The sequence below is a fragment of the Herpailurus yagouaroundi genome, unplaced genomic scaffold, assembly GCF_014898765.1.
Source record: "Herpailurus yagouaroundi ecotype Mexico unplaced genomic scaffold, PumYag 139, whole genome shotgun sequence".
In the NCBI taxonomy this organism is placed as follows: domain Eukaryota; kingdom Metazoa; phylum Chordata; class Mammalia; order Carnivora; family Felidae; genus Herpailurus; species Herpailurus yagouaroundi.
The window spans coordinates 42,542,573-42,566,501 of record NW_024412394.1 but is presented as its reverse complement, the minus strand read 5'-3'; the positions used below and the strand labels follow the sequence as shown (position 1 = coordinate 42,566,501).

The window sequence follows — 23,929 nt, the reverse complement described above, 5'->3', positions numbered from 1 at the left end:
TCGCTTTGATTCAGAAGCTAAAAATGATTCAGCTTAGTGAGGAAAGTGTGTCAAAAGCTGAGATAGGCTGGAAGCTAGACCTTATGAACCAAAGAGTGAACCAGGTTATGAATTCAAAGAAAAGGTTCTTGAAGGAAATTCAAAGTGCTTAATACAGTGAACACGTGAATGATAAGAAAGTGAAACGGCCTTATTGCCAAAATGGAGAAAGTTTTAATCACCTGGATAGAAGATCAAACGCTCGCCATAATAATCGCTTCAGCCAAAGCCTAATCCAGAGCAAGGCCCCAACTCTCTTCAATTCTGTGAGGGCTGAGACAGGTGAGGAAGTTGCAGAAGAAACATTTGAAGTTGGCAGAGTTTGGTTTATGAAGTTTAAGGAAAGAAGCCGTACCCATAACATCAGAGTGCAAGCTGAAGTAGCAGGTGCTGATGTAGAAGCTGCGGCAAGTTATCCCAAAGTTCTAGCTAAGAGAATTAATGAAGGTGGCTCCACAAAACAACAGATTTTCCACGTAGACAAAACAGCTTTCTTTTGGAAGAAGATGCCGTCTAGGACTTTTATAGCTAGAGAGAAGTCAATGCCTGCCTTCCAGGCTTCAAAGGACTGGCCAACTCTCTTGTTAGGGGCTGATGACTAAGCTGAAGCCAGTGCTCATTTGCCATTCTTAAAACCCTAGGACCCCTAGGAATTATGTTAAATCTACTCTGCCTGTGCTCTACAACTGGAACAACAGATCCTGAATGACAGCACATCTGTGCTGCCCACCTGTGGAGACCAGTGCTCAGAAAAAAAAGATTCTTTCAAAATATGACTGCTCATGGATAACGCACCGGGTCACCCAAGAGCTCTGATGGAGATGTGCCACCACGAGATTCTTGTTGTCATGTTGTTTTTATGTCTGCCAACACAGCATCCGTTCTGTAGCCCATGGACCAAGGTAATCATTTTGACATCCAAGTCTTATGATTTAAGAAATACACTTCATGCAAGTATAGTTGCCATAGACAGTGATTCCTCTGGTGGATCTGGGCAAAGTAAATTGAAAATATGGAAAGGATTCACCATTCTAGATGCCGTGAAGAACCTGCATGATTCATAGAAATAGGTCAAAATAGTAACATGAACAGGAGGTTAGAAATTGATTCCAGCCTTGGTGGATGAGTTTGAGAGAGTTAAGTAAGTGTAGATGTGGTGGAAGTAGCAAGAGAACTAAAACAAGAAGTGGAGCCTGAAGATGTGACCAAATTGCTGCAATCTCCTGATCAGTCTTAAAGGGATGAGGAGTTGCTTTTCATGGATGAGCAAAGACAGTGGTATCTTGAGATGGAATCTCCTCTTGGTGAAGATGCTGAAGATTGTTGAAATGACAGCAAAGGATTCAGAATATATTACATAAACTTAGTTGGCTAAAGCAGTGGCAGGGTTGAGAGGACCGACTTCAGTTTTGGAAGAAATTCTACTGTGGGTAACATGCTATCAAACAGCATCACACGCTACCGAAAAAATCATTCGTGAAAGGAAGAGTCAGTTGATTTGACAAACTTCATTGTTGAATTGTTTCAAGAAATTGCTATAGGCATCCTCACTTTTAGCCGCCACCGCCCTGATCAGTCAGTAGCCATCAACAATGAGGCAAGAGCCTCCACCAGCAAAAAGATTACAACTTGCTGAAAGATCTGATGATGGTTAGCACTTTGTAACAATATAGTATTCTTTTTTTTTTAAATTTTTTTAACGTTTATTGATTATTGAGAGAGAGACACAGAGCGAGAGCAGGGGAGGGGTAGAGAGAGGGGGAGACATAGAATCTGAGGTAGCCTCCAGGCTCTGAGCTGTCAGCACAGAACCCAACGCGGGGCTCGAAGGCACAACCTGCGAGATCATGACCTGAGCCGAAGTCGGTCGCTTAGCCAACTGAGCCACCCAGGGGCCCCAGTATTCTTAAATTAAGGTATATACATTATTCTTTTTTTAGCCACAATGCTATTACATACTTAACAGACTATAGTATAGTGTAAACATAACTTTATGTACTCTTAGAAACCAAAAATTAATTTAACTCACATTGCTGAGAAATTCTCCCTATTGTGATCTGGAGCCAAACCCACAATATTTCCAAGATATGCCTGTATTTACAACTGCTTTGGTTTCCTGTTAATTGCCTTTTGATGAAGTTCAGTCATTTAAGTACCCTTATCTTCTGGTAAGAGTTTGTGAGTATATAAGTGTGTGGACCAAGAAGGTAAGGGGGATGTTGGAAACATGGCAGGTAAAAAAGGAAGTGGGGAAAAGAGTAAGAGTAAAACTTGAAAATAAATATAAAATTATTTAAATCCATGTAGTGATATTAAAGACATTTTAGACAAAGTCAGAGATACTAAAAGGACATACTAACCACCAGTCTAACATAGGATGTTTTTTAAAAAATATGCTTAAGGCATTTTCACTGTTTGCTTTAATAACATGTATTGCTAGTTGTTAATCTTTGTGTTTCATGTTGCATTGCCCAGTTGTTGTTTGGGATTTTATAAATCTGGGAAACAGCTGGCTACTGCTTTTTGTGGTTGAACACTTGATATTTATATTTCCCTTTGTTTAGTCTCTTCTGTGGGAAACATATGCTTAATTTCTTTGTTCTTTTTTCCTATTTATCAGTGTTTTTAGGGATAGTTTTAAAGTAAAGCATATATATTTTTAATTTTTATTACAGAACATGTACAAAGTAGAAAAAAGTTACAATAAATCCACACATACCTATCATCCAGCGTAAAGTTAGCAATATTCTGTAGTTTGTGTTTTTATATAAAATAAAACCTATTTTATTCAGAGAAATTCAATAATATTCTCTTGTTTTCTCTTAGGTGGTGCTTTGTAAATTTCACTCAGTATTTCTGTCTCAGAAAGGGCAGGTTTATACCTGTGGTCATGGTCCTGGAGGACGTTTAGGCCATGGAGATGAACAGACATGCTTGGTAATTGAAATGTCATTACTCATTTTAGGTAACTTCAGTAAAATTTCCATAAACTGGAAGCTTCTGTTAACTAAAAAAAAAAACCATTATTTTTAACCTACTATAAGCAGAGAGTTATATACCAATTGATAATATAGTTAAAAAAATCAGTTTCCTGGTATATGTCATGTTCAAATTATAGGATTTTGATATGCACAATTCTAAAGCATCATAGAAAAATTATATTTTGCTTATAGCAAATACTTAGACGAGAGTGTATAAATAAGCTTTAAAATAATTCCATAGTTGAGATTTTATTTTTTTTATTTTTTTTTTATTTTTTAATTTTTTTTTTTCAACGTTTATTTATTTTTGGGACAGAGAGAGACAGAGCATGAACGGGGGAGGGGCAGAGAGAGAGGGAGACACAGAATCGGAAATAGGCTCCAGGCTCTGAGCCATCAGCCCAGAGCCTGACGCGGGGCTTGAACTCCCAGACCGCGAGATCGTGACCTGGCTGAAGTCGGACGCTTAGCCGACTGCGCCACCCAGGCGCCCCAATAGTTGAGATTTTAAAAGCCAGACTAATTGTAAAATGCTTTTCTTAAAGTAGTTGGATTTGTTGTTTTTTTTTTAACTTCTCATCAGAGTATTTGTGGTCTAAAAGTTGAGCCCTTATTCTTATTGTATAATCACAAAATGACTCTCAAGCTACTAAAACTTAGTGCTAATTAGAAGAAACTTGCTAATCATTGCATTCAATAGAATTGCCTCAGTAGGTATTTTTAAGGTAACTTTTTTTGAAGGGATTACTGGTATATTTGTCATCTATTACAGGGTGCTTTACAAAGAATAGAGAGGTATGACAACGGCTTCCATTTTTTGAGGGTTTATATGTTCTAGGCATCAGTCATACTTTTCATGCAGTATTATTACCTTAAGCCTCGCAGCAGTCCTGTGAGATTATAGGCATTATCATCTCATTTATGTTGTGTCAGAGACTGTTTTTTTTTATACTTAAAAACTCATTTACTCCTTACACCTGTATTTTCCTGTATTTTTATTTATTTTTTCCGTACTTGAATACTTTGGCTGAAGAGCTGCCTTTATTTATACCAAACAAATTTGCACTGGGTGTATGATAAGGGCTCAAAAATCATTTGTTGGACTGAATTATCTTATTGAAATGTCTTGCTGGGATTTTGTATTTTACTCATAAGCCAGTGTCCATATCCTATTAAACTCACCTGTCCCTTGCTGAATTGTAGGGTTTACCTGTGATAGATACAGCCATTTATCAGTGTTGTCATTTTGGATACAGTATCACCAGATTCTATTTGCATTTTTGTATAAATGACTAATATATTATACTAAGCTAATTTTATTTTGTAGATCCCTAGGCTTGTGGAAGGACTGAGTGGTCATAATTGTTCCCAGGTGGCAGCTGCAAAGGATCATACTGTTGTACTGACTGAAGATGGATGTGTTTATACATTTGGACTAAATATTTTTCATCAATTAGGAATTATTCCTCCACCTTCCAGTTGTAATGTACCCAGACAGGTAAACTTCTTTTTTTTAAAACAACAAGATGACTGTTTGTTATAAAACCTGTGTGGATAAAAAGATGGAAGATATTGATATGCAACTTATTTTACTCATATTCCATGGTATATACTTTATTTTTCACAGGAGTCATTAAGCATAGTATAAATTAGCATTTGTTTGGAGTAAGAAAGAAGGCACTTGGGAAATTAGGCCCCAAACTGCCTTTGATTCAGTTTTTTTTTTTTTTTTTTTTTTTTTTCTTAATGTTTATTTTTTTTTGAGAGGGAGACAGAATGTGAGCAGGGGAGGGGCAGAGAGATTGGAGACACAGAATCCAAAGCAGGCTCCAGGTCTTGAGCTGTCAGTAGAGAGCCGGATGCGGGGCTGGGACCTGTGAAGCACGAGATCATGACCTGAGCTAAAGTCAGATGCTCAACTGACTGAGCCACCCAGACACCGCTCATCTTTTTAAGTATTCACAAACAGGGGGGGATCCACATTTTTGGGGTTTGAAACAAATAATTTTGAGGGCGTCCTTAAGAAAAGACATGAAATTTATAAATGCAAAATGGGCTATCCAAATGAGTTACCCAGAAGCCTGAGCTTATTGGCCTCATGGAAAATCTGCCTCTTCACAGAAATCCTACCTGGCAAGATTATTTGAGGGGACATAGGTTCAAAAGCCACTGTTATTTGTTCTAATTTCCAGCTCCCATTTGCACAGCCACCACTGCTCAATTTCACAGACCTAGTTCACAGAACTAGGAGTGGTGCTCTAAATTAATATATTACTAGAATCATCACTTAATAACAAACGTGTTTTCAGCTCATAAAATTTTGTATTTCAAAGGTTAAATTTCTTTACTGGTTTAATCCTCTGGATTTAAATTTTTTAAGTATATGGGGTGCCTTGGTGGCCCAGTTGGTTAAGCGTCTGACTTGATTTTGGCTCAGGTCATGATATCACTGTTTGTGGATTTGAGCCCCACATCAGGCTCCATGCTGTGCAGAGCCTGCTTGGGATTCTCTCTCTGCCCCTCCCCCTCACGCACGAGTGGCACTCTCTCAAAATGAATGCATAAACTTAAAAAATAAAATTATTAGATATATATTTTTTATTTACTAAATTATTAAATCTAATGCTTTTCCATTGTGGATGAATAATGGATCAAAAGGAAGTATTACTCAGAAATAGAGGTACTCTCCAATCTGTGGTACTTTTTGGTTGGAAGATCCATTTTCTATAGTGTGGAATTTGTGGATATTTAATCATTTTGTAGATTTCTTTAGAAATGGTAGATTTTATTTCTGTTTTTATTCTCATTGTGTGGCTGTCTTGGAGCTTTGGGTTGATATGGACATACCCAGTATTCTCAACTGGGGTTACTTTTGCATCTCCAGGAGCCATTTGGTAATGTGCAGAGACATTTTTAGTTGTTGCACTGTGGGTAGGGGCGGGAGTGGTGCTACTGACATCTAGTACATAGAGTCCAGGGACACTGCTAAACCTGTAATTTACAAGATAGTCCCCTACAACAAAGAATCATCAGGCTGAAAATGTCAATAGTGCTGCTCTGAATATGTCAAATTTTTTTTTTTCATTTTTTTCATTTTCCTTTTTTTTTTTTTTTTTAATCTGGTAAGTGTACTGTTTAATTCCCATCCGCTCTTTCACCCTTCTCCCCACCCACCCACCACCTCTCTGGTGACTTTCAGTTCTTTATAGTTAAAAACCTCTTTCTTGATTTCTGTCTTTTTCTCCTTTGCTCATTTTTTTTCTTAAATTCCACATGTGAATGAGATCATATGGTATTTGTCATTCTCTAATTTTGCTCAGCATTATTCTCTGTAGCTCTGTGTTGTTGCAAATGGAAAGATTTCTTTCTTTTTTTTTTTGTGGCTGAATAATCATCTATTGATGGTGCTTGGGCTGCTTCCATAATTTGGTTATTGTAAATAATGCTGCAATAAACATGGGTGTACATGTATTCCTTTAAATTTTGAGTAAATACCCAGTAGTGTGATTCTTGGATCATAGGGTAGTTCTATTTGTAGTATTTTGAGGAAACTCCATACTGTTTTCCACAGTGGCTGCCCCAGTTTGTATTCACACCAGTGCAAGAGGGTTTGTTCCCCTTTCTCCACATCTTTGCCAACAATTGTTTGTGTTTTTGTTTTTAGCCATCCTTCCAGGTGTGAGGTGATATCTCATTGTAGTGTTGATGTATTTCCCTGATGATGAGCATCTTTTTATGTATGTGTCTGTGGCCATCTGTATGTCTTCTTTGGAGAAATGTCTGTTCATGTCTTCTGCCCATTTTGAGTGGATCATTTGTTTTTTGGGAATTGAATTGTGTCAATTCTTTATATATTTTAGATACTAACCCTTCATCAGATATGTCATTTGCAAGTATCTCCTCCCATTCAGTAGGTTCCCTTTTGGTTTTGTTGATTGTTTCCTTTGCTGTGCAGAAACTTATTTTAATACAGTCTCAATAGTTCATTTCTGCTTTTATTCCTCTTGCCTCAGGAGACCTATCTAGAAAAAAGTTGCTATGGCCAGTTTCAGAGAGATTACTGCTTGTATTCTCTTCAAGGATCTTTATGGCTTCAGGTCTCACATTTAGGTCTTTTATCCATTTTTGAGTTTATTTTTGTTTATGGTGTAAGAAAGTCATCCAGTTTCATTTTTTGGCATGGAGCTGTCTATTTTTCCCAGCACCATTTTTTGAAGAGACTGTCTTTTTCCCATTGTTTTTTCATTCCTACTTAATCAAAGATTAATTGACCATATAATTGTGGATTTATTTCTGGGTTTTCTGTTTTGTTCCATTGATACATGAGTATTTTTATGCTAATACCATACGGTTTTAATTATTACTACTTTGTAATATACTTGAAATCTGGAATTGTGATACCTTCAGTTTTGTGTTTCTTTTTCAGGATTGCTTTGGCTATTCCTGGGATGCAAGGGTGGTTCAGTATTTGCACAGCAACTAGTGTGATATGTTATATCAATAAGTCATCTGGTTAAAAATGTCAGTTGTGCCATTGAGAGACCCTGAATGTGCCAATATTTGCACAACAATCAGTATGATATGTTATGTCAATAAGTCATCTGGCTAAAAATGTCAGTAGTGCCATTGAAAGACCCTAAATGTGTCAAATTTAAAAGTACTACATTTTCTGATGAAATGAAAATGCTCATTTTGCATATTGCTTGTTGATAGTTTGAATGATTTGGTTTGTATACCATGCCAATTTTTTATATGTTAAAATTGCTGACTTAAAATGGCTATATCAAAATGTCTTGTGTTCTGAGAAGAGTTGGAGTCTCAGTGTTAGTGCTGAGATCTGTTAGTGAATTCTGTCATTAGAACCTGAGAGGCTACTGATGGTGAGTATGCCATATATTGATACCTTCATCAACTGGATCTTGTAAAAATTGTACTAGTTCATAGATACATAGTAAACTGCTGTCTTGTCTTTTTGAATAGATGCAGGCAAAATATCTGAAAGGAAGGACAGTCATTGGAGTAGCAGCAGGCAGGTTTCATACAGTGCTATGGACTAGAGAAGCTGTTTACACTATGGGACTAAATGGTGGACAACTGGGTAAGAAGTCTTGATGACAATGTCTGAAAAAAAATTGAATTCTTAAAGTGGATATTTTGTGATTTATTTGTGCAATTTTTTAGGTTATTTGCCAGATCCCAATGGAGAAAAGTATGTAACTGCTCCTCGTCAGGTCTCTGCCCTTCATCATAAGGATATCACTTTGTCTTTAGTTGCTGCAAGTGATGGGGCCACAGTCTGTGTTACCACGAGGGGAGATATTTACTTACTTACAGACTATCAGTGCAAAAAGATGGCTTCTAAGTAAGTGTATTTCTGTAAAGAAATCTCACTTTAATAATAACTCAACTCTTCCAGCAAAACTCTGATTATCAGCTTTATGCTGTATGATCTGAAGTGTCGGATTGAGAAAGTGGAATGGAGAAAATTTAAAACTGAAAGGAAAGAGTTTTTGCATTTGATGACCTTAGTCTTTTGACAAGCATCCAGGGAATGTATGTAGTAGAAGTTCTCTGTAGGGACACCTGGGTGGCTCAATCAGTTAAGCGTCTGACTTCGGCTCAGGTCATGATCTCATGGTTCGTGGGTTCAAGCCCCATGTCCAGCTCTGTGCTGATAGCTCAGAGCCTGGAGCCTGTTTCAGATTCTGTGTCTCTCTCTCTCTCTCTGCACCTCTCCTGCTCACACTCTGTCTTTCTCTGTCTCAAAAATAAACAAACATTAAAAAATTAAAATTCTCTGTAAATTATAAAGCAGTATTTCTGAATTATGTTTAACATATGGTTAAGGGTGACCTATAAATTTCATTTTTTTTAATGCTTCAGGTACACAAAACTAGATTAATCATAATTCTTGGTTTGTGACACAATCATCATTGGTTCATGTGTACCCCCCTTTTTTTGTTATGTACTTCTTTATTTAAAAAAAAATAGTTAATCATATACCATGGATTCAGTCCATGTATTTATAACTAAGTGGTATACTTTTTATCTTTATATTTGTGTAGCCTGTTGTTACTGAAAGTAAGTCTAGTAGAATGCAGTTAATTTAGCAGCAGTTGGTTGGCTCATCAAAAAGCCAGGTAAAGCAGGGAATCCTAGAACTAAGGTGTAAATATCACTAGGTCCACCAGTTGGAGTTCCCTCCCTATCTTTCGTACATAAGCCATACCCAGAAGGTGTCATCTCTGATTTCATCTTGAACAGTGTAAGGAGCAAGTGATTAAAACAATTGTGAGATAAATTAATATGGTAAGAGTCCTTTACTTTTCATACGTTTTCAATCTTACATAGTCGATTAATCCATTTCTGGTTTGACAGCAGTTTTTTGCTTTACATATTTCATGTGTCATTCCAAAGTATTCAACTTTCAGAATAAACATTCTTTTAAGAGTAATATTTTATTGGCTTATATGTTATCTTATTCAATAATTACAGTAATAAATACAAGTAGAGAAATACATCTTGGAACAAATAAGATGAAATTCAACTACCTGGAAGAGTATAGCTCAATTAGTGGAAGCAATATTGTGCAGGATTTCTAAAGATTCGCCATCTAACTTTTAAATAAGCAATCAGGCATTTAATTTGAAATGCAACAAAATGTGCCTTTGCTATTGTAAATGAGATGGTACTTCATAAACAGATTCCATCCATGAAATTAGCTTATGAGCAGAGAATGTCAACCATCAGTTTGCCACAATTTAGCTTCTATGTGTAACAATTGGAAGGGTATTAATTGTAGGTCATATTTCAGTTTTAGAAACATGAAAGTGTGAACATAAATGTTTCTTGGAACTGACTAGCTTTTTTTCTGGTCATGAGGTAGTTTTTTTTGGATATTAGATTTTGTCATTGATTAATAACATTAAATTGTGTAAATATGTTATAGCCAAGTTTCTAACTAAGAAAATTCTTTTGTTACAAATTGTTACAACATAGTCATTTTGAAAAGTAAAAAATAAAAAAAAATCTTAATGCAAGCAAAGTATCTGAAAAGGGAGTACAATGACTGGACTAGCAGTAGGTTTCACACAATACTATGGGCATATCACATGTGCAGATATAATGGAATGGCTAGTGGATGTGTTATTAAATTAGTAATGATTTTCCTGGTAGCTGTAGCTATTTAGGGTGTCCATATTTGAAATTAAGAATTTGTTTCATTTTGAATTTAAAGTTTTTCATTTCTGTTAAATTGCAAATATACTTAGGAGCTTTTAGTTTTATCAGTTACTTAAAATAGAGTGAACGTGTGCATTAGCAAGTGGGGCTTTAAGTGTCAAATGTGTGTATATGTGTGGGTAGAGGCATTTGGGAGGGAAGGACTTGCTATAAAAAGAAATGGCCATTATATAGGGGAAACTTATGGAAAGAAGGGACTAAGGATACCAAAGTCCAAATCATCTTCCTTTACCTTTCACAATAATCACCCTAGATTATTGTTTGAATAGTAATTTCTTTAAAATCGAGCATGTGTATTTTAGAGAACATATTAATGTAGAATTTTTTTTTCACCTAGGCAACTAAACTTGAAAAAAGTTCTTGTTTCTGGGGGGCGTATGGAATACAAGGTTGATCCTGAAAATTTGAAGGAAAATGGAGGTCAGAAAATCTGCATTCTTGCAATGGATGGAGCTGGAAGGGTGAGTGTATATTTATGCAAAAATGTAGTAATTTTGTTCTCAGTTGATAGCTATAGAGGACCTGATAATGCGAACATGAATTACCATGATAATGATTTCTATTGACTTTATTTCTCTCTTTTTGACATCTAGCACTAATTAGTATGGAGCTGGTACTTCAGGGAAAGTTTGATGACATTAACAAAGCTGCCCTGTGAAACATTAGTTAAAACTGTAGCTCCAGATTTCATTTACTGTGCTTAAAACGGAAATATGGGATTTTGATGGATTATTTGATATGTATACTGAGTACTGATAAAGATATCAAGTTGAATAGATATGATATATGTAACTACTCTTTAAAAAAAGTAATAGCTAAACAGGTAGTAATAAAAATTTGGTGCATAATTAGAAAGTTTTCCCCCTATTTAGTGTTTTTTTTTTTTTTTTTAAGTTTATTTGAGAGAGAGTGAGCAGGGTAGGGGCAGAGAGAGAAGGGGGGAGAGAGAGAGAATTCCAAGCAGGCTCCATACCATCAGTGCAGAGCCTGATGTTGGGCTCGAACTCACAAACCGTGAGAGCATAACCTGAGCTGAAACCAAGAGTCAGACACTTAACCGACTGAGTCGCCCAGTTGCCCTTCTCCAGATTTAGTTTTAAACAAATATACATGTATGTATATTTTCAGAGGCTGTAACTGTCATATATAAAAGATAATGTATTTCTAGATCACTATATGATGACTCTCTAATCTCTCTCCATTTAAGTAGAGTTCTAATTTTAGTTCCCTGTTCAAATATGTCAGTACATTTCTCTAATGAAATTGTTAAATTAAAAGTATACATTAGTAACATAAAGAATTTTACACTGTGGCTAGAAAAACACAGATTGTTATTTGTTTATGAAGTAGAAACATACAATGAGAATATTTTCTGAGGTTTACATAGTGCTATAAAATTTGACATTTTTGAAATTGAAGAATTAATCATAAAGCTCCACCTACTGGTACTGAACAGATATAAACCTATAGTTGATCATTTTAACATAGGGAAATATATTAGAATTAGAGTTCTAAATTGTACTAATGGAAGCAGAGGCATGGGATTACACAAAATAGTACAAAAAACATTTGACTCTAGGATATGTTTCATTTATATTAATATGGATCTAGTTTATACCTCTGGATTTTTACTTTCTGCAAAATTAGAATCTTGCTATGAAAAACCAAGCTCTGAAGGAATCAATCAGTATAGTCTTTTTTATGTAACTTTTGAGTGACCTTGGCAGATAACCATTTTGTTTTAGTTTTTTTAATTATGAGGGGATTGAACTTCTAAAACTAAGCAGCATTAATTTTTCAAATGAGATCTTTCTTGGAATGCAAATATATAAAGCAGACCAGAGTTGCTGCTCTGGATAAAGCTGGATTGTGAAACTCAGCACCCCACCTCTCATTATTTTCTCCATCCCTGAGCATCAGCGTCTAAGCCATTTCTCAGGAACACTAAGATTTGCAGAACCACTTGGAAGCCATAACTGTATTATGAGTTTTCTATCTCTAAGATTTTGTTTTAGTTTTATAATTGGGTTATTCATACATCTCCTTTTTTTTGAGAGTTAAAGTTTTTGGGTTTTCATAGGGTGATTTTCATTCTTGCAAATAGATGGTACTGCACAAGTCTGATATCTAAGATACAGCTTTCATAATTTTTTCTTTATCATTGTAGCAAATCTGTTTGCCAAAAACAAGTAATACTGAAAATTACTTCTTCTTAAGAGGAGTGTCTTTGAAATATTTTTAATGCTTCGTATTTGTTTGATATACTTTTTTCTGGAAGACACAGTTCTTTAAAAATAGATTTTTATAGTATCTTTTTTCCATAGAAGAATGAACATTGAAACATTAATTAGAACTTTTATTTTATAGATACTCTTTCCTGATTTCAGTTTTTGGTTGTTCAAATGCTGTATGGGAATATATTTATATTCCAATGTAATTTGGTTTCAGGTATTTTGCTGGAGATCAGTCAGCAGTTCCTTGAAGCAGTGTCGATGGGCCTATCCACGCCAGGTGTTCATTTCTGATATTGCTTTAAATAGAAAAGACATTTTATTTGTCACACAGGATGGAGAAGGATTTAAAGGGAAGTGGTTTGAAGAAAAAAGAAAGAATTCTGAAAAGAAAGGTCAGTTCATATACGTGAGTAGCACATAAAGTACCTTTGAGTTAACTTTTTAATTTTGCAAGTATTTATCATTAGGTTTGACAAGTATTATTAGGTTTTACCCTTAGGTCTCCTCTTTTGGTTGTGGTTTGTGTGTGTGCAGGTAAGCAGAGTGAATTCAGTCCACTTAAATCGAGTTTTCAACCTTTCATCTGTCTCAGTAGATCTTGAGGTCACAGCTCCTTCCTATCGGTAATAGAAGATCACTACTGTTAATAGAACATTACACTGTTGCTAGCCTTGGCTCAAGGGGCGGGGAAGTGTAAAGTTTAAAAAAAAACGCTTCCCAGATGCTTTTTTTTTTCTTTTTTTAAAAAATGTTTAATGTTTGTTTATTTTTGAGAGAGAGCAAGAGACAAAACATTAGCTGGGGAGGGGTAGAGAGATAGGGAGACACAGAATCTGAAGCAGGCTCCAGGCTCTGAGCAGTCAGCATAGAGCCCAATGTGGGGCTCCAACCCACGAACCGTGAGATCATGACCTGAGTTAAAGTCAGATGCTTAACCGACAGAGCCACCCAGGTGCCCCTCAGATGCATTTGAACCATCTTCCAAGCTCCATTTTTACTCTTCCTCCCTACGTTGAGAATTGAGTGGCTTGTACTTTTTTTTTTACATGTATATATACAGTTAAAGTTTTTAAACAGTACATTTCATGACTTAAGGGAAAATTATGGGAAGAATAAAGTTTTCATATTTATTGAGAATTTTAAAAAGTAAAGGTAGTTGTATTAAACAGCTGCTAAATAGAGATGTTTTATTTCATTCCTTGATGAATATAAAGGATAGCTTTAAGATGCCACCATTGAAAATAGAAGCTTTTCATTATATAGTTCATTCTTAATTTTTTCTGATTATAAATTTATAAATGTTTGGATTACTTGCATTGTTTTTTAACTTAGGTTAGCAACTTTTTTCATTCATAATTGTTCTCTGTTGATTTTTCTTCTGGAGAAACTAGAATACATTTACTTCTTCACAGTTCATTGGCCCCACCGTAGCCCATGTCACATGGACAACTGCAAAAAAATATGTTGCCTTATTTGTACTCTTGTTTCTTTTTATCTGTTCTTAACTGATTATCAGAGCGATCTTTTAAGATCTGATTCTAATATTCCTGTGTTTTTAAAAACTCTTTAATGGTTTCTGCACTTGCTAAACATGGCCTCTACAGCCCTTGCTCTGACCCTTGTCTATGTCTCTGATATCATCTTGATTTCTCTCCCTTTCATTTACCACTCTTCAGTCACATTGACCTTCAGATTTTCAATTTTGTTCAGTAGTCCCAGGGCTTTTTCTAATTTTTCACATCTCAGCTTAATTTGTATGTCAGAAATGTTTTCACAGATCCCATAATCTAAATTGAGGGTACCCGATTTCACTTCTCATATTCCCTTTGTATTTTCATGATGCAGTTCATTTTTGTTTTCATGTATTTATCTTTGTGACTAATTTTTTTAATGCTTTTTTCCTATCAGACTGATAAGATGGCAAGGACCTTAACTGCTTTACTGTATCCTTAGCATTCAGCATATTTTCTGACAGATAGTAGTCCCTTATTAAACTATCTGTTGAATAAATAAATCCGTTATTGTATGCTAAAACATATATAGAGCACATTTATACTCAGACAATTACAAACATTCTTCAAAATCATAAAGCCACAGTGGAGTGATTAATGATTTGTTGTATTTTATTTCTTTATAGATTATGCAAGTCTGTAAACATTTAAAGTATATTTACTACATGCCAGATATAGGACTATGCTTTAATGATACAAAATATATGTAAGATGGGCCCCTGTTCTCAGACACTCATAAGTTTGTAGGGATAGTAGACATGTATATAAATATTTACAGTTTAAAAATACTAATATATTTATGTTAGGTTTTTTGAGAGCACAGAAACTGAAATAACTTGAGTATCAGAGTAAGATTAGGAAAGCCCTCTAAGACTGAAATAGAGTGAATTTGAGAGAGTAACCAAAATGCAGGTTTTGACTTGTCAATGTTGGAAGTCCTTGGAATTGTATCTTCGCCATATTTAGTGGTCTAAAACTGAATTCATGATCTCTGCTCCCACATCTGTTTTGCAATGTTTTCTTTCCAACTAAATGGTTACCTTTGACACCTCACTTCCCCCCCCCCCCCCGCCCATCCCTGTATCCAATCTGTCACCAAGTTTTTTCACTTAAGTCTCAAGTATTTCTGAAATCTTTCCACTTGCTCGAGTTTCATTGCTACAGTAACTTCAGTGTTATCATTTATTTTTTTCTGGATTCTTATTAAAGTCATTTCCTAAATGATCTCTGTTTTTATTTTTAATTACTTCCAACATTCTTCATATTGCAGCTGGAGTCATTTCTTTGCATGCAGATTTCATACTTTTCTTTCATAGCCTTGATCTGACTTGTAATGATACAATCATTTGTTTAAACATCTGTCTTCTCTGCTACATTGTGTACTCTAAGATGGTAGGGACATGCCTAACATCACTACTGTATCACAAGGGATAGACTGATGATCACTGTATCATAGGAGCACAGTGTAGTCACTCAGATATTTGCTGAATAAATGGAAGAATGGAGAAGGAAGTGGGGGAACAAACAAGCGTACAAATTATGAGGATGCTAAATTTACATATTTTTAATGCAAGCTGAGGAATTTTAGAAGCCAGTATAGCACTAGATTTGTTTTTTAGAAAGATAACTTTGGTTGCAGTGTGGAGGATGTTTTTGCTGAAAGGGATGAAATTGTGGATAATTGAGAATGGACTCACCAAAATTTCCTGTTTAATACCTGTACGTAGGGTACAAATTGTGTTGAAGAGAGGGAGGATATAGTTCTTCAAGAGGACTGCTATGTGAAAGATATTTCCATATTCTAGTTGTTTTTCTGTTTTCTTTACTCTTAAACCATTTTAATAGCTTCAATAAAGCCTCCATTAATGAAAGTTTATTTATTTTTCTTTTTAGCAGAGATTTTATCAAATCTTCATAATTCCTCATCAGATGTGTCTTGTGTCTCTGATATAAATAGTGTGTATGAAAGAATTCGACTTGAGAAACTTACTTTTGCCCATAGAGCTGTTAGTGTCAGCACAGATCCAAGTGGATGCAACTTTGCAATCCTGCAGTCAGATCCTAAAACAAGGTACACTTGTATATATTAAATTTCATTTTTTTAGAAGAAATAATCCCTTTCTTTTGTTTTCAGTAGCTGCTGGAACAAATTTAATTGAACTGCTTTTGCCAAGACTTGAAGAGACTTTAGACATAAAATCATATTAGCTGGATAACTCAAAGGTGTAATTTGTTATAGGAAATGATGAGAGTTTCTTTTCGTTTGTAAACTGATATTTATTGAAAATACTGAAGATACATATGTACATGCACAATATTTATTTATATTGTAGTACTTAAGATGTACTCTAGGTTCTCAGATTCTGAGAAATATAAATATTTGTTATGTAGTTTGAAAAAATATCTAACCCTTGAATATGAAAATTAACAAAAGAAGAGGTAGTATATAGTCATCTGTAGGGTAGTGTGACTCTCAGTGCAAAGTCACATTAGTAGAGAGATGACAGGTTAAGATAAATATTAAATATTTAATAAATATTTATAGGGTACTGTTGGGAAGAAATCCTAGAAGCAGGGTGACCATCCAACCTGGTTTGCCCAGGTCTGTCCCATTTAAAGCACCAAAAGTCTCATCTCCTGGAAAACCCCTCAATCCAGGACAAACTGGGAGGATGGTTCCCCTACCTGGAAGGGTGGAATGTGGATTGGGAAGGTGTGATAACATTCTTACAGTATTGAAACAATCAGTGTTGTGGACTGATTGTATGTCTTTGTGTGTGTTTATCTTTACTTCCTGAGTTTCTGACCTATTCTGGGATCATACCTGAAGTATTTGCTCATTTCTTTGTATATTTGGTTTTCTTCACTTACAAGGATAAAGAATAAAAGGATACAAAAGAAAAGGTTGAGAACTGTACCCTTTTTTGGATGTTTTTACTTTTATAGTTCTTTGTGTTTAGTTACAGTCATTTAGAAAATTTCTATGAAGTGGTCATTTGAGTTTATAGCCTAGTGTTTCCCTATAGAAATAGAAAACACTGCTTTTAAAGGAAAATTTAAATCTTGTCATTTTAGTTTAGGAGAAAAATAGAAAAAGAAATAGAAACATTTTAAAGAGTAATATAGTATCTAAGACTGTGCAGTATGCTTATATTTTAGGAAATACCAGATATAAAGTCTTGTAAGTTTGTAACTAAAAAAGAAATTGTACTTTAAAAGGAGAAGAGGCTAGGGATGCTTTTTTTTTTTTTTTCATTTTCTTGAAAGTAAAAATGATTTTTTGTTTCATTTCTAGCCTTTATGAAATTCCAGCTGTACCTTCATCATCCTTTTTTGAAGAGTTTGGCAAACTGTTAAGGGAAACAGATGAAACGGACAACATACATGATGTGACATTTCAAGTTGGCAATAGAATCTTCCCTGCACATAAATATATTTTGGCAGTGCATTCTGACTTTTTTCAAAAATTGTTTCTTTCAGATGGGACTACTTTAGACTTTGCAGATGTTTACCGGAAAGATGAAGATTCTGCAGGATGCCATCTCTTTGTGATAGAGAAGGTTCATCCTGACTTGTTTGAGTACCTTTTACAATTTATATACACAGATACTTGTGACTTTTTACTTCATGGCTTCACACCAAGAATAAACTTAAACAAAAAACCAGAAGAATATCAGGGCGCTCTGAATTCTCATTCAAATAAAATGAATTGCCATGAAGATAATCAGAAGACCGCAGTTGAAGTTTACAGAAGTAATCAAGCTCACACAGTTAATGAAAAGCAGAAAAGCAAACCTAAATCTTCCAACAAAGGGAAAAGTATTGGGGAAGATGATCCTGTAAGAATGTTGCAAAATGTTGCAAAGAAATTTGGTTTCAGTAATTTGAGTAGTAGGTATGGCCTCTCCTTAATATCTATTCTTGAACCTCATTATGTCCTTCTTTTAGAAATTCTTCTTTTTCTTGTCTACTCCTCTTCTCCCCTCCCCCAACTCTCTCCCCAGCCCTCCTTTTTAGAGGGAGGTACATGGATATGTTCTTTCTTTCCTTTCTTCTAAAGCTATCTCTGCAGGACTCACTGGATTAAAACATTAAAGGATGAGGAGGCTGTTAGTCAGTTTGAACTCTCTATGGTGTTTGTATAATAGGGATCTGGAATGATAGGCAGTGTGGTATGCTGGAAAGAGAACTATCTTTTGAATTAGAAATACCTATATGTGCCTCTTTACTATGACTGCCTGGAGCCAAGATTTCTTAGTTTCTTTGAACTTCAGTTTCTCAGTAAAGAAAATGGGGGGGGGGGTGGATAATTGTGATCTCATGTAGTTTTGTTGTATAGCATGTGTAAAATGCCTAAGGCAGTATTTGTCATATAAGCCAGATTCTTTGGAATTCTTGTTTTTCTTAAAGTATGTATATTGCTTGTGAAAGTATAATCTTATGTGTGGGGTAGGAGCAGAGGAAGAGTGTATATCTTGTTTCCTATATAAAAACACTAATGGGCTTTGTGGTATGATTTTGATACATTTTTTGTCAGTGATGATATTTAATATACAGTTGACCCTTGAGAAACATGGGTTTGACCTGTGCAGATCCACTTGTATCCAGATTTTTTGTGATAAATGCAGTATAGTACTGTAAATGTATTTTCTCTTATGTTTTTCTTAACATTTTCTTTTTTCCACATTATTGCAAGAATATAATATGTAAATGAATATAACATACAAACCACAGACATACAAACAGATCTACTCTTTGATACTGGGAACACTTCCAGTCAACAGTAGGCTCTTAGTCGTTAAGTTTCTGGGGAGTCTAAGTTATATGCAGATTTCACCTCCTTGGAGGGAGTGCTGGTGGTGACTCTAACCCCAGCATTGTTCACGAGTCAACTGTACTTTGAATTGAACTAAAATTGAAGGAGAATATATGGTACTTTTTTTTTTTTATCACAGAGTAGGGTTTGTTGAGATACTTTTCTAGGTGGTATAAATTAATATAATTAGGTTCAGATGTAAGGTACTGTAATTTGCTGGATTTTCGTTTTGGTCCATCAACTTAATTTTTATCTACTCTTTGACAGGTTAGATGGAGTCAGATTTGAAAATGGAAAAATTAATGTTATTGAGAAGAAAACTGGTAACAAATCAAAGCTAAATCAGAAAAAATGGTAAGTTAGGAAATGAAGACAAACTTTTCATCTCTAGATTTTGAACCTAACTAAGTATGAAAACAGAGCCCTTCTTACTGACATATGAAACAAAATATGTGAATAGATACCCTTTTACCTTTACTAGTCTTCATTTCTAGAAATATTGGAGAACTGTTAAGGTAAGTGGATAAAATATTAACTTCTCAGTAAGACATTTAAACAGTTTTTTTAACAGTTTTTTTATTTCATTATAAATGAAAAAAATTTTTATTTTTTCTTGCCCAAGTTTTGTATTTTTCAATAGGTAGGAAATAGTGTTACCCTAAAACCAAACTAATTATGCCTCTGCATCATTATGATTATTTCCTTTAGTATAAGTTTTTTAATAATAACAAAAATATTTAGAATATAATTTATTAAAAAGTTTTTGTGAGGCATGTGGGTGGCTTGCTTGGTTAAGCGTCCGACTTCCGCTCAGGTCGTGATCTTGTGGTTCCTGAGTTTGAGCCCCACATCAGGCTCGCTCCTGTCAGTCTGTCAGCTCACTTTGGATCCTCTGTTTCCCCCCCCCCCGCACCGCTCCCCCACCTGCGCTCTCCCCAAAATACATACATACATATTAAAAAAGTTTTTGTTTTTAGGTATTTTCACTTTGTAGGTGATAAGTTCTGGAGAAAGAAACTATGGAGATATCTAGATTGTGCTTAGCAAAGAATAGGTTGTAAAAGGAACTGACTTAAAGACCTTTGATCATGATGTCACTTACTAGTATATTATTAAAATTTGGTCTGGCCTGTACCGAAAAAGGAAAATTAGAAGTCTGTTCTTGAATATTTATCTGTATTCGGTTCCCTTTAAATATTCTTTATTATAAGGCCCTTATTATCTTTCCTCCAGTGGAAGGAGATGACGTACTTTATTTGTATGTATGCCCTCAAGTTGTTTGTTGTCTGCTATCTTTAATTAAGACAAAATCAAGCCAAATCCTATAATAAATTTTCTACTTGCTAAATATGTAAAGAAATCACTCTTGCTTCAATTAAAAAAAATTTTTTTTCAGTTCGTTTCTATGTGATGTGACCATGAAATCAGTGGATGGAAAGGAATTTCCTTGTCATAAGTGTGTTCTTTGTGCCAGACTTGGTAAATACACTTTTTATTAGTTCCTGATTTGTTGGTTTTAGTATTGTTTTACTGTTCTAATAGCTTGTACTTTTTCTTTTCTCAGAATATTTTCATAGTATGCTGAGTAGCTCATGGATTGAGGTAAGATTTAAGTTGAAAACACATGGCTGGTAATCACACTTTTTAAAATATATCCTATATATTTAGTATAATATACTAAAGAAATTTAAAATGGGAGCCTGATATTTTAACTTAATTTTATTTTTGTATTAAACTTGATTTATGCTGAAGCCTGCTGGAAAATAGCAGCATTTAGAATTAAAACTTATTGCAGAAAGGCTTCTTAAATCAAAATTTCCCCTTTATTATTTAGACGTGTATTTGGAATACCAGTGTATTTGGTTTTTGTTTCAATTTGTCTTGCTACTCCATGTTATAAGGCATTTTAAAATTAAACGTATGTCATTTTAGCTTTGTGTTTTATAAATGTTTTTTTTGGTTTTTTTTTTTTGCATTTGATGTGATTCCTGTTCAGAATTTTCTGTACCAGTCAGAATGTAGTTTTTTTGTAGTTTAAAATTAATTATTTTACTTTATTTAGGCTTCCACTTGTACAGCTCTGGAAATGCCAATACATTCTGACATACTGAAAGTTATTTTGGACTACCTCTATACTGATGAAGCTGTGGTGATAAAAGGTATTCATAAGAGGACATTTTAGATATTTAAGATATAATTGAATAATGGCAAAATCAACATGAATCTTTAATCTAATTGAAATAAGCCATCAACAGAGGCTTAATTTAGAATAAGCAATAGGGATGATTACTAATAGTAAAGGAGTGGATAAAGAAAATTTTCATTACCTCTGTGAAAATGAGTTCTACAAGAATTATATATAATGGTTGAGATTAGATTGAACAGTTTCATACCCTACTACTTATGTGATTGAGATGAGGAACTGATGATACGGAGTATAGTTTTGACAAACACTTTACAAAGTTTTTTCTTGTTTGTTTTCCCCCTTGTGGTAATATATCTGAGGGAAAAGAACTAGAGGAAGAATTGAATCAAAATTTATGAAGAGATTGTGTTTATATACTTTGTCAAGCAATACACTGATGTTTTAGTTACAAAGTATTTGTGGTCATAGTTGTGATGCAGTGTTCAACTGTATGTATATACCACATTTTTTAAAATTCATTCATCCATCAGTGAACATTTAGGCTATTTCTATATCCTTACTGTTATTATTTATGCTGCAGTGAACATGATAATGTCTTCAAGATTCTGATTTCAATTCTTTTAGCTAAATACCCAGAAGTGGGATTGCTGTATCATACGGTGGTTATATTTTAATTTTTTGAGGAACCTCTATACTGTTTTCCATAGTGGCTATACATTTTACATTCCTGCTAGTAGTGCACACAAGTGTTCCCTTTTCTCTACATCCTTGCCAGCACTTGTTATCTTTTGTTTTATTGATAATGGCCATTCTAACAGGTGTAAGGGCACCTCTCACTTTTTATTTGCATTTTTCTGATAATTATTCACATTGAGCACCTTTCATGTACTTGCTGGCCATTTGTATGTGTTTTTTGGAGAAATATCTATTTAGCTCTTTTGTCCATTTTTTAGCTGAGTTTATTTGTGGGTTTTTTTTGGTTTTGTTTTGTTTTGTTTTTTTTTGTTTGTTTGTTTTGTTTTTTGCTATTGAGTTGTAGGAGTTTCTTATATATGTATTTTGGATATTGATCCCTTATCAGATATGGTTTGCAAATATTTTCTCCCCTTTCTGAAGGTTGCCTTTCATTTTGTTTATTGTTTTCAACATTGCTTTGTAGAAGCTTTGTAGTTTCATGTAATTTCACTTGCTTATTTTTGCTTTTGTTGTGTGTGGTTTTGATGTCATATCCAAAAAATCATTTACAAGACTAGGATCTTTTTCCCTGTTTTCTCCTATGAGTTTTACAGTTTCAGGTGTTAGGTTTAATCTTTAATCCATTTTGAGTTAATTTTTTTATATGGTACGGATCCAGCTTAATTCTCTTGCATTTGCTCATTCAGTTTTCCTAGCACCCTTTATTGAAAAGACTACCCTTTTCCCATTTTGTATTCTTGATACTCTTGTTGAGGATTAATTGATAAAATGAGCGTTTATTTCTGGGCTCCGTGTTGTGTTCCACTGTATTTGATTACTGTAGCTTTGCAACATAATTTGAAGTTAGGAAGTGTGATGCCTCCAGCCTTGTTCATCTTTCTCAGGATTACTCTGTCATTCAGGGTTTTTGTGGTTCCATATAAATTTTAGGATTGCTTTTTCTGTTTTGTGCAAAATGCCATTGGAATCTTGATAGGATTTTATTGAATCTGTAGATTGTTTTGGGTTGAGCGGACATTTTAACAGTATTCTTTCAATCCATGAACATGGGATATCTTTCCATTTATTGTTATCTTTAATTCCTTTCATCAATGTTTTATAGTTTTCAGAGTACAGATCTTTTTCTTTTTTTATTTATTTATTTGGAGAAGGTACACAAGTGGTGGAGGGAGAGAGAATCCCAAGCAGATGCTCTCCATTCCCATTGCAGAGTCTGACTTAGGGCTCAACTCACAAACTGTGGGATCATGACCTAAGCCGAAATTAAGAGTTGGATGTTTAAATGATTAATCCACCCAGGTGCCCCAGAATACAGATCTTTTATCTCCTTGGTTAAGTTTATTCCTAAGTGTTTTATTCTTTTTGATATAATTGTGAAAGGGTTTATTAATTACTTTTTTGGATAGTTCATTGTACATAGAAAAGCAACTGATTTTTATGTTGCAATTGTTACTCAATTTGTTCATTTTTTTTTTTAAGTTTCTATATTTATTTTGAGAGATGCAGGGAGGGAGAGAGTTGGCTGTCGGGGAGGGAGTCCCAAGCAGGCTCCACACTGTCAGTGCAGAGTTTGACTTGGGGCTTGAACTCACACACTGTGAGATCATGACCAGAGCTGGAACCAAGTGGAATGCTTAGCCAACTGAGCCACCCAGGTGCCCCTATTTGTTACTTCTAATAGATTTTTGATGGTGTATTTAGGGTTCTCCAGATATAAGATCTTGTTATCTGCAGAGACAGTTTACTTCTTCCTTTTCAATTTGGATGATGTTTATTTCATTTTCTTGCTTCATTATTCTTGCTAAGAATTCCAGTACTATGTTGAATAGGAGTGGCAAGAGTGGGGGTCCTTGTCTTGTTCCTGATCTTAGACAGCTTTCAGATACTTACTATTGAGTATGATATTAAACTGTGGATTTGTCACAGATGGTCTTTATTATGTTGAGGTATCTTCCTTCTCTACCTAATTTGTTGAGAGTTTTTATCATGAATGGGTGTTGAATTTTGTCTTCTGCACTTACTGCATGTACTGCAAGGATCATGTTTTTATTCTTTTGTTTTTTAAGTTTATGTATTTGAGAGAACAAGAATGATGGGGGATGGGGACAGAGAGAGAGGGAGAGAGAAAATCTCAAGCAGGCTCTGTGCTTTCAGTGCAGAGCCTGATGAGGGGCTTGAACTCATGAATTGTGAAATCCTGACCTGAGCAGAAATCAAGAGTTAGACGCTTAACTGACTGAAAATCAGTTTGCCCTGATTTTTAT

At 34.7% G+C, this 23,929-nt stretch overlaps 1 protein-coding gene across 4 annotated transcripts in view; it reads left to right on the top strand.

Annotated features, from left to right (window-relative positions):
* Positions 1 to 23,929, top strand: part of IBTK (inhibitor of Bruton tyrosine kinase) — a 90,810-nt gene that overhangs the window by 21,017 nt on the left and 45,864 nt on the right. For 2 of the 4 annotated variants that reach the window (XM_040474031.1, XM_040474028.1), the window contains exons 5-16: positions 2,866 to 2,976; positions 4,348 to 4,518; positions 8,001 to 8,118; positions 8,202 to 8,382; positions 10,600 to 10,723; positions 12,711 to 12,888; positions 15,904 to 16,078; positions 17,303 to 17,902; positions 19,091 to 19,177; positions 20,220 to 20,302; positions 20,388 to 20,425; positions 20,886 to 20,982. In XM_040474031.1, coding sequence (XP_040329965.1) covers positions 2,866 to 2,976; positions 4,348 to 4,518; positions 8,001 to 8,118; positions 8,202 to 8,382; positions 10,600 to 10,723; positions 12,711 to 12,888; positions 15,904 to 16,078; positions 17,303 to 17,902; positions 19,091 to 19,177; positions 20,220 to 20,302; positions 20,388 to 20,425; positions 20,886 to 20,982 — 1,963 coding nt within the window. Of the gene's footprint in view, positions 1 to 2,865; positions 2,977 to 4,347; positions 4,519 to 8,000; positions 8,119 to 8,201; positions 8,383 to 10,599; positions 10,724 to 12,710; positions 12,889 to 15,900; positions 16,079 to 17,302; positions 17,903 to 19,090; positions 19,178 to 20,219; positions 20,303 to 20,387; positions 20,426 to 20,885; positions 20,983 to 23,929 lie in introns of all 4 variants that reach the window. The other 2 variants (XM_040474029.1, XM_040474027.1) reach the window with 1 other exon arrangement.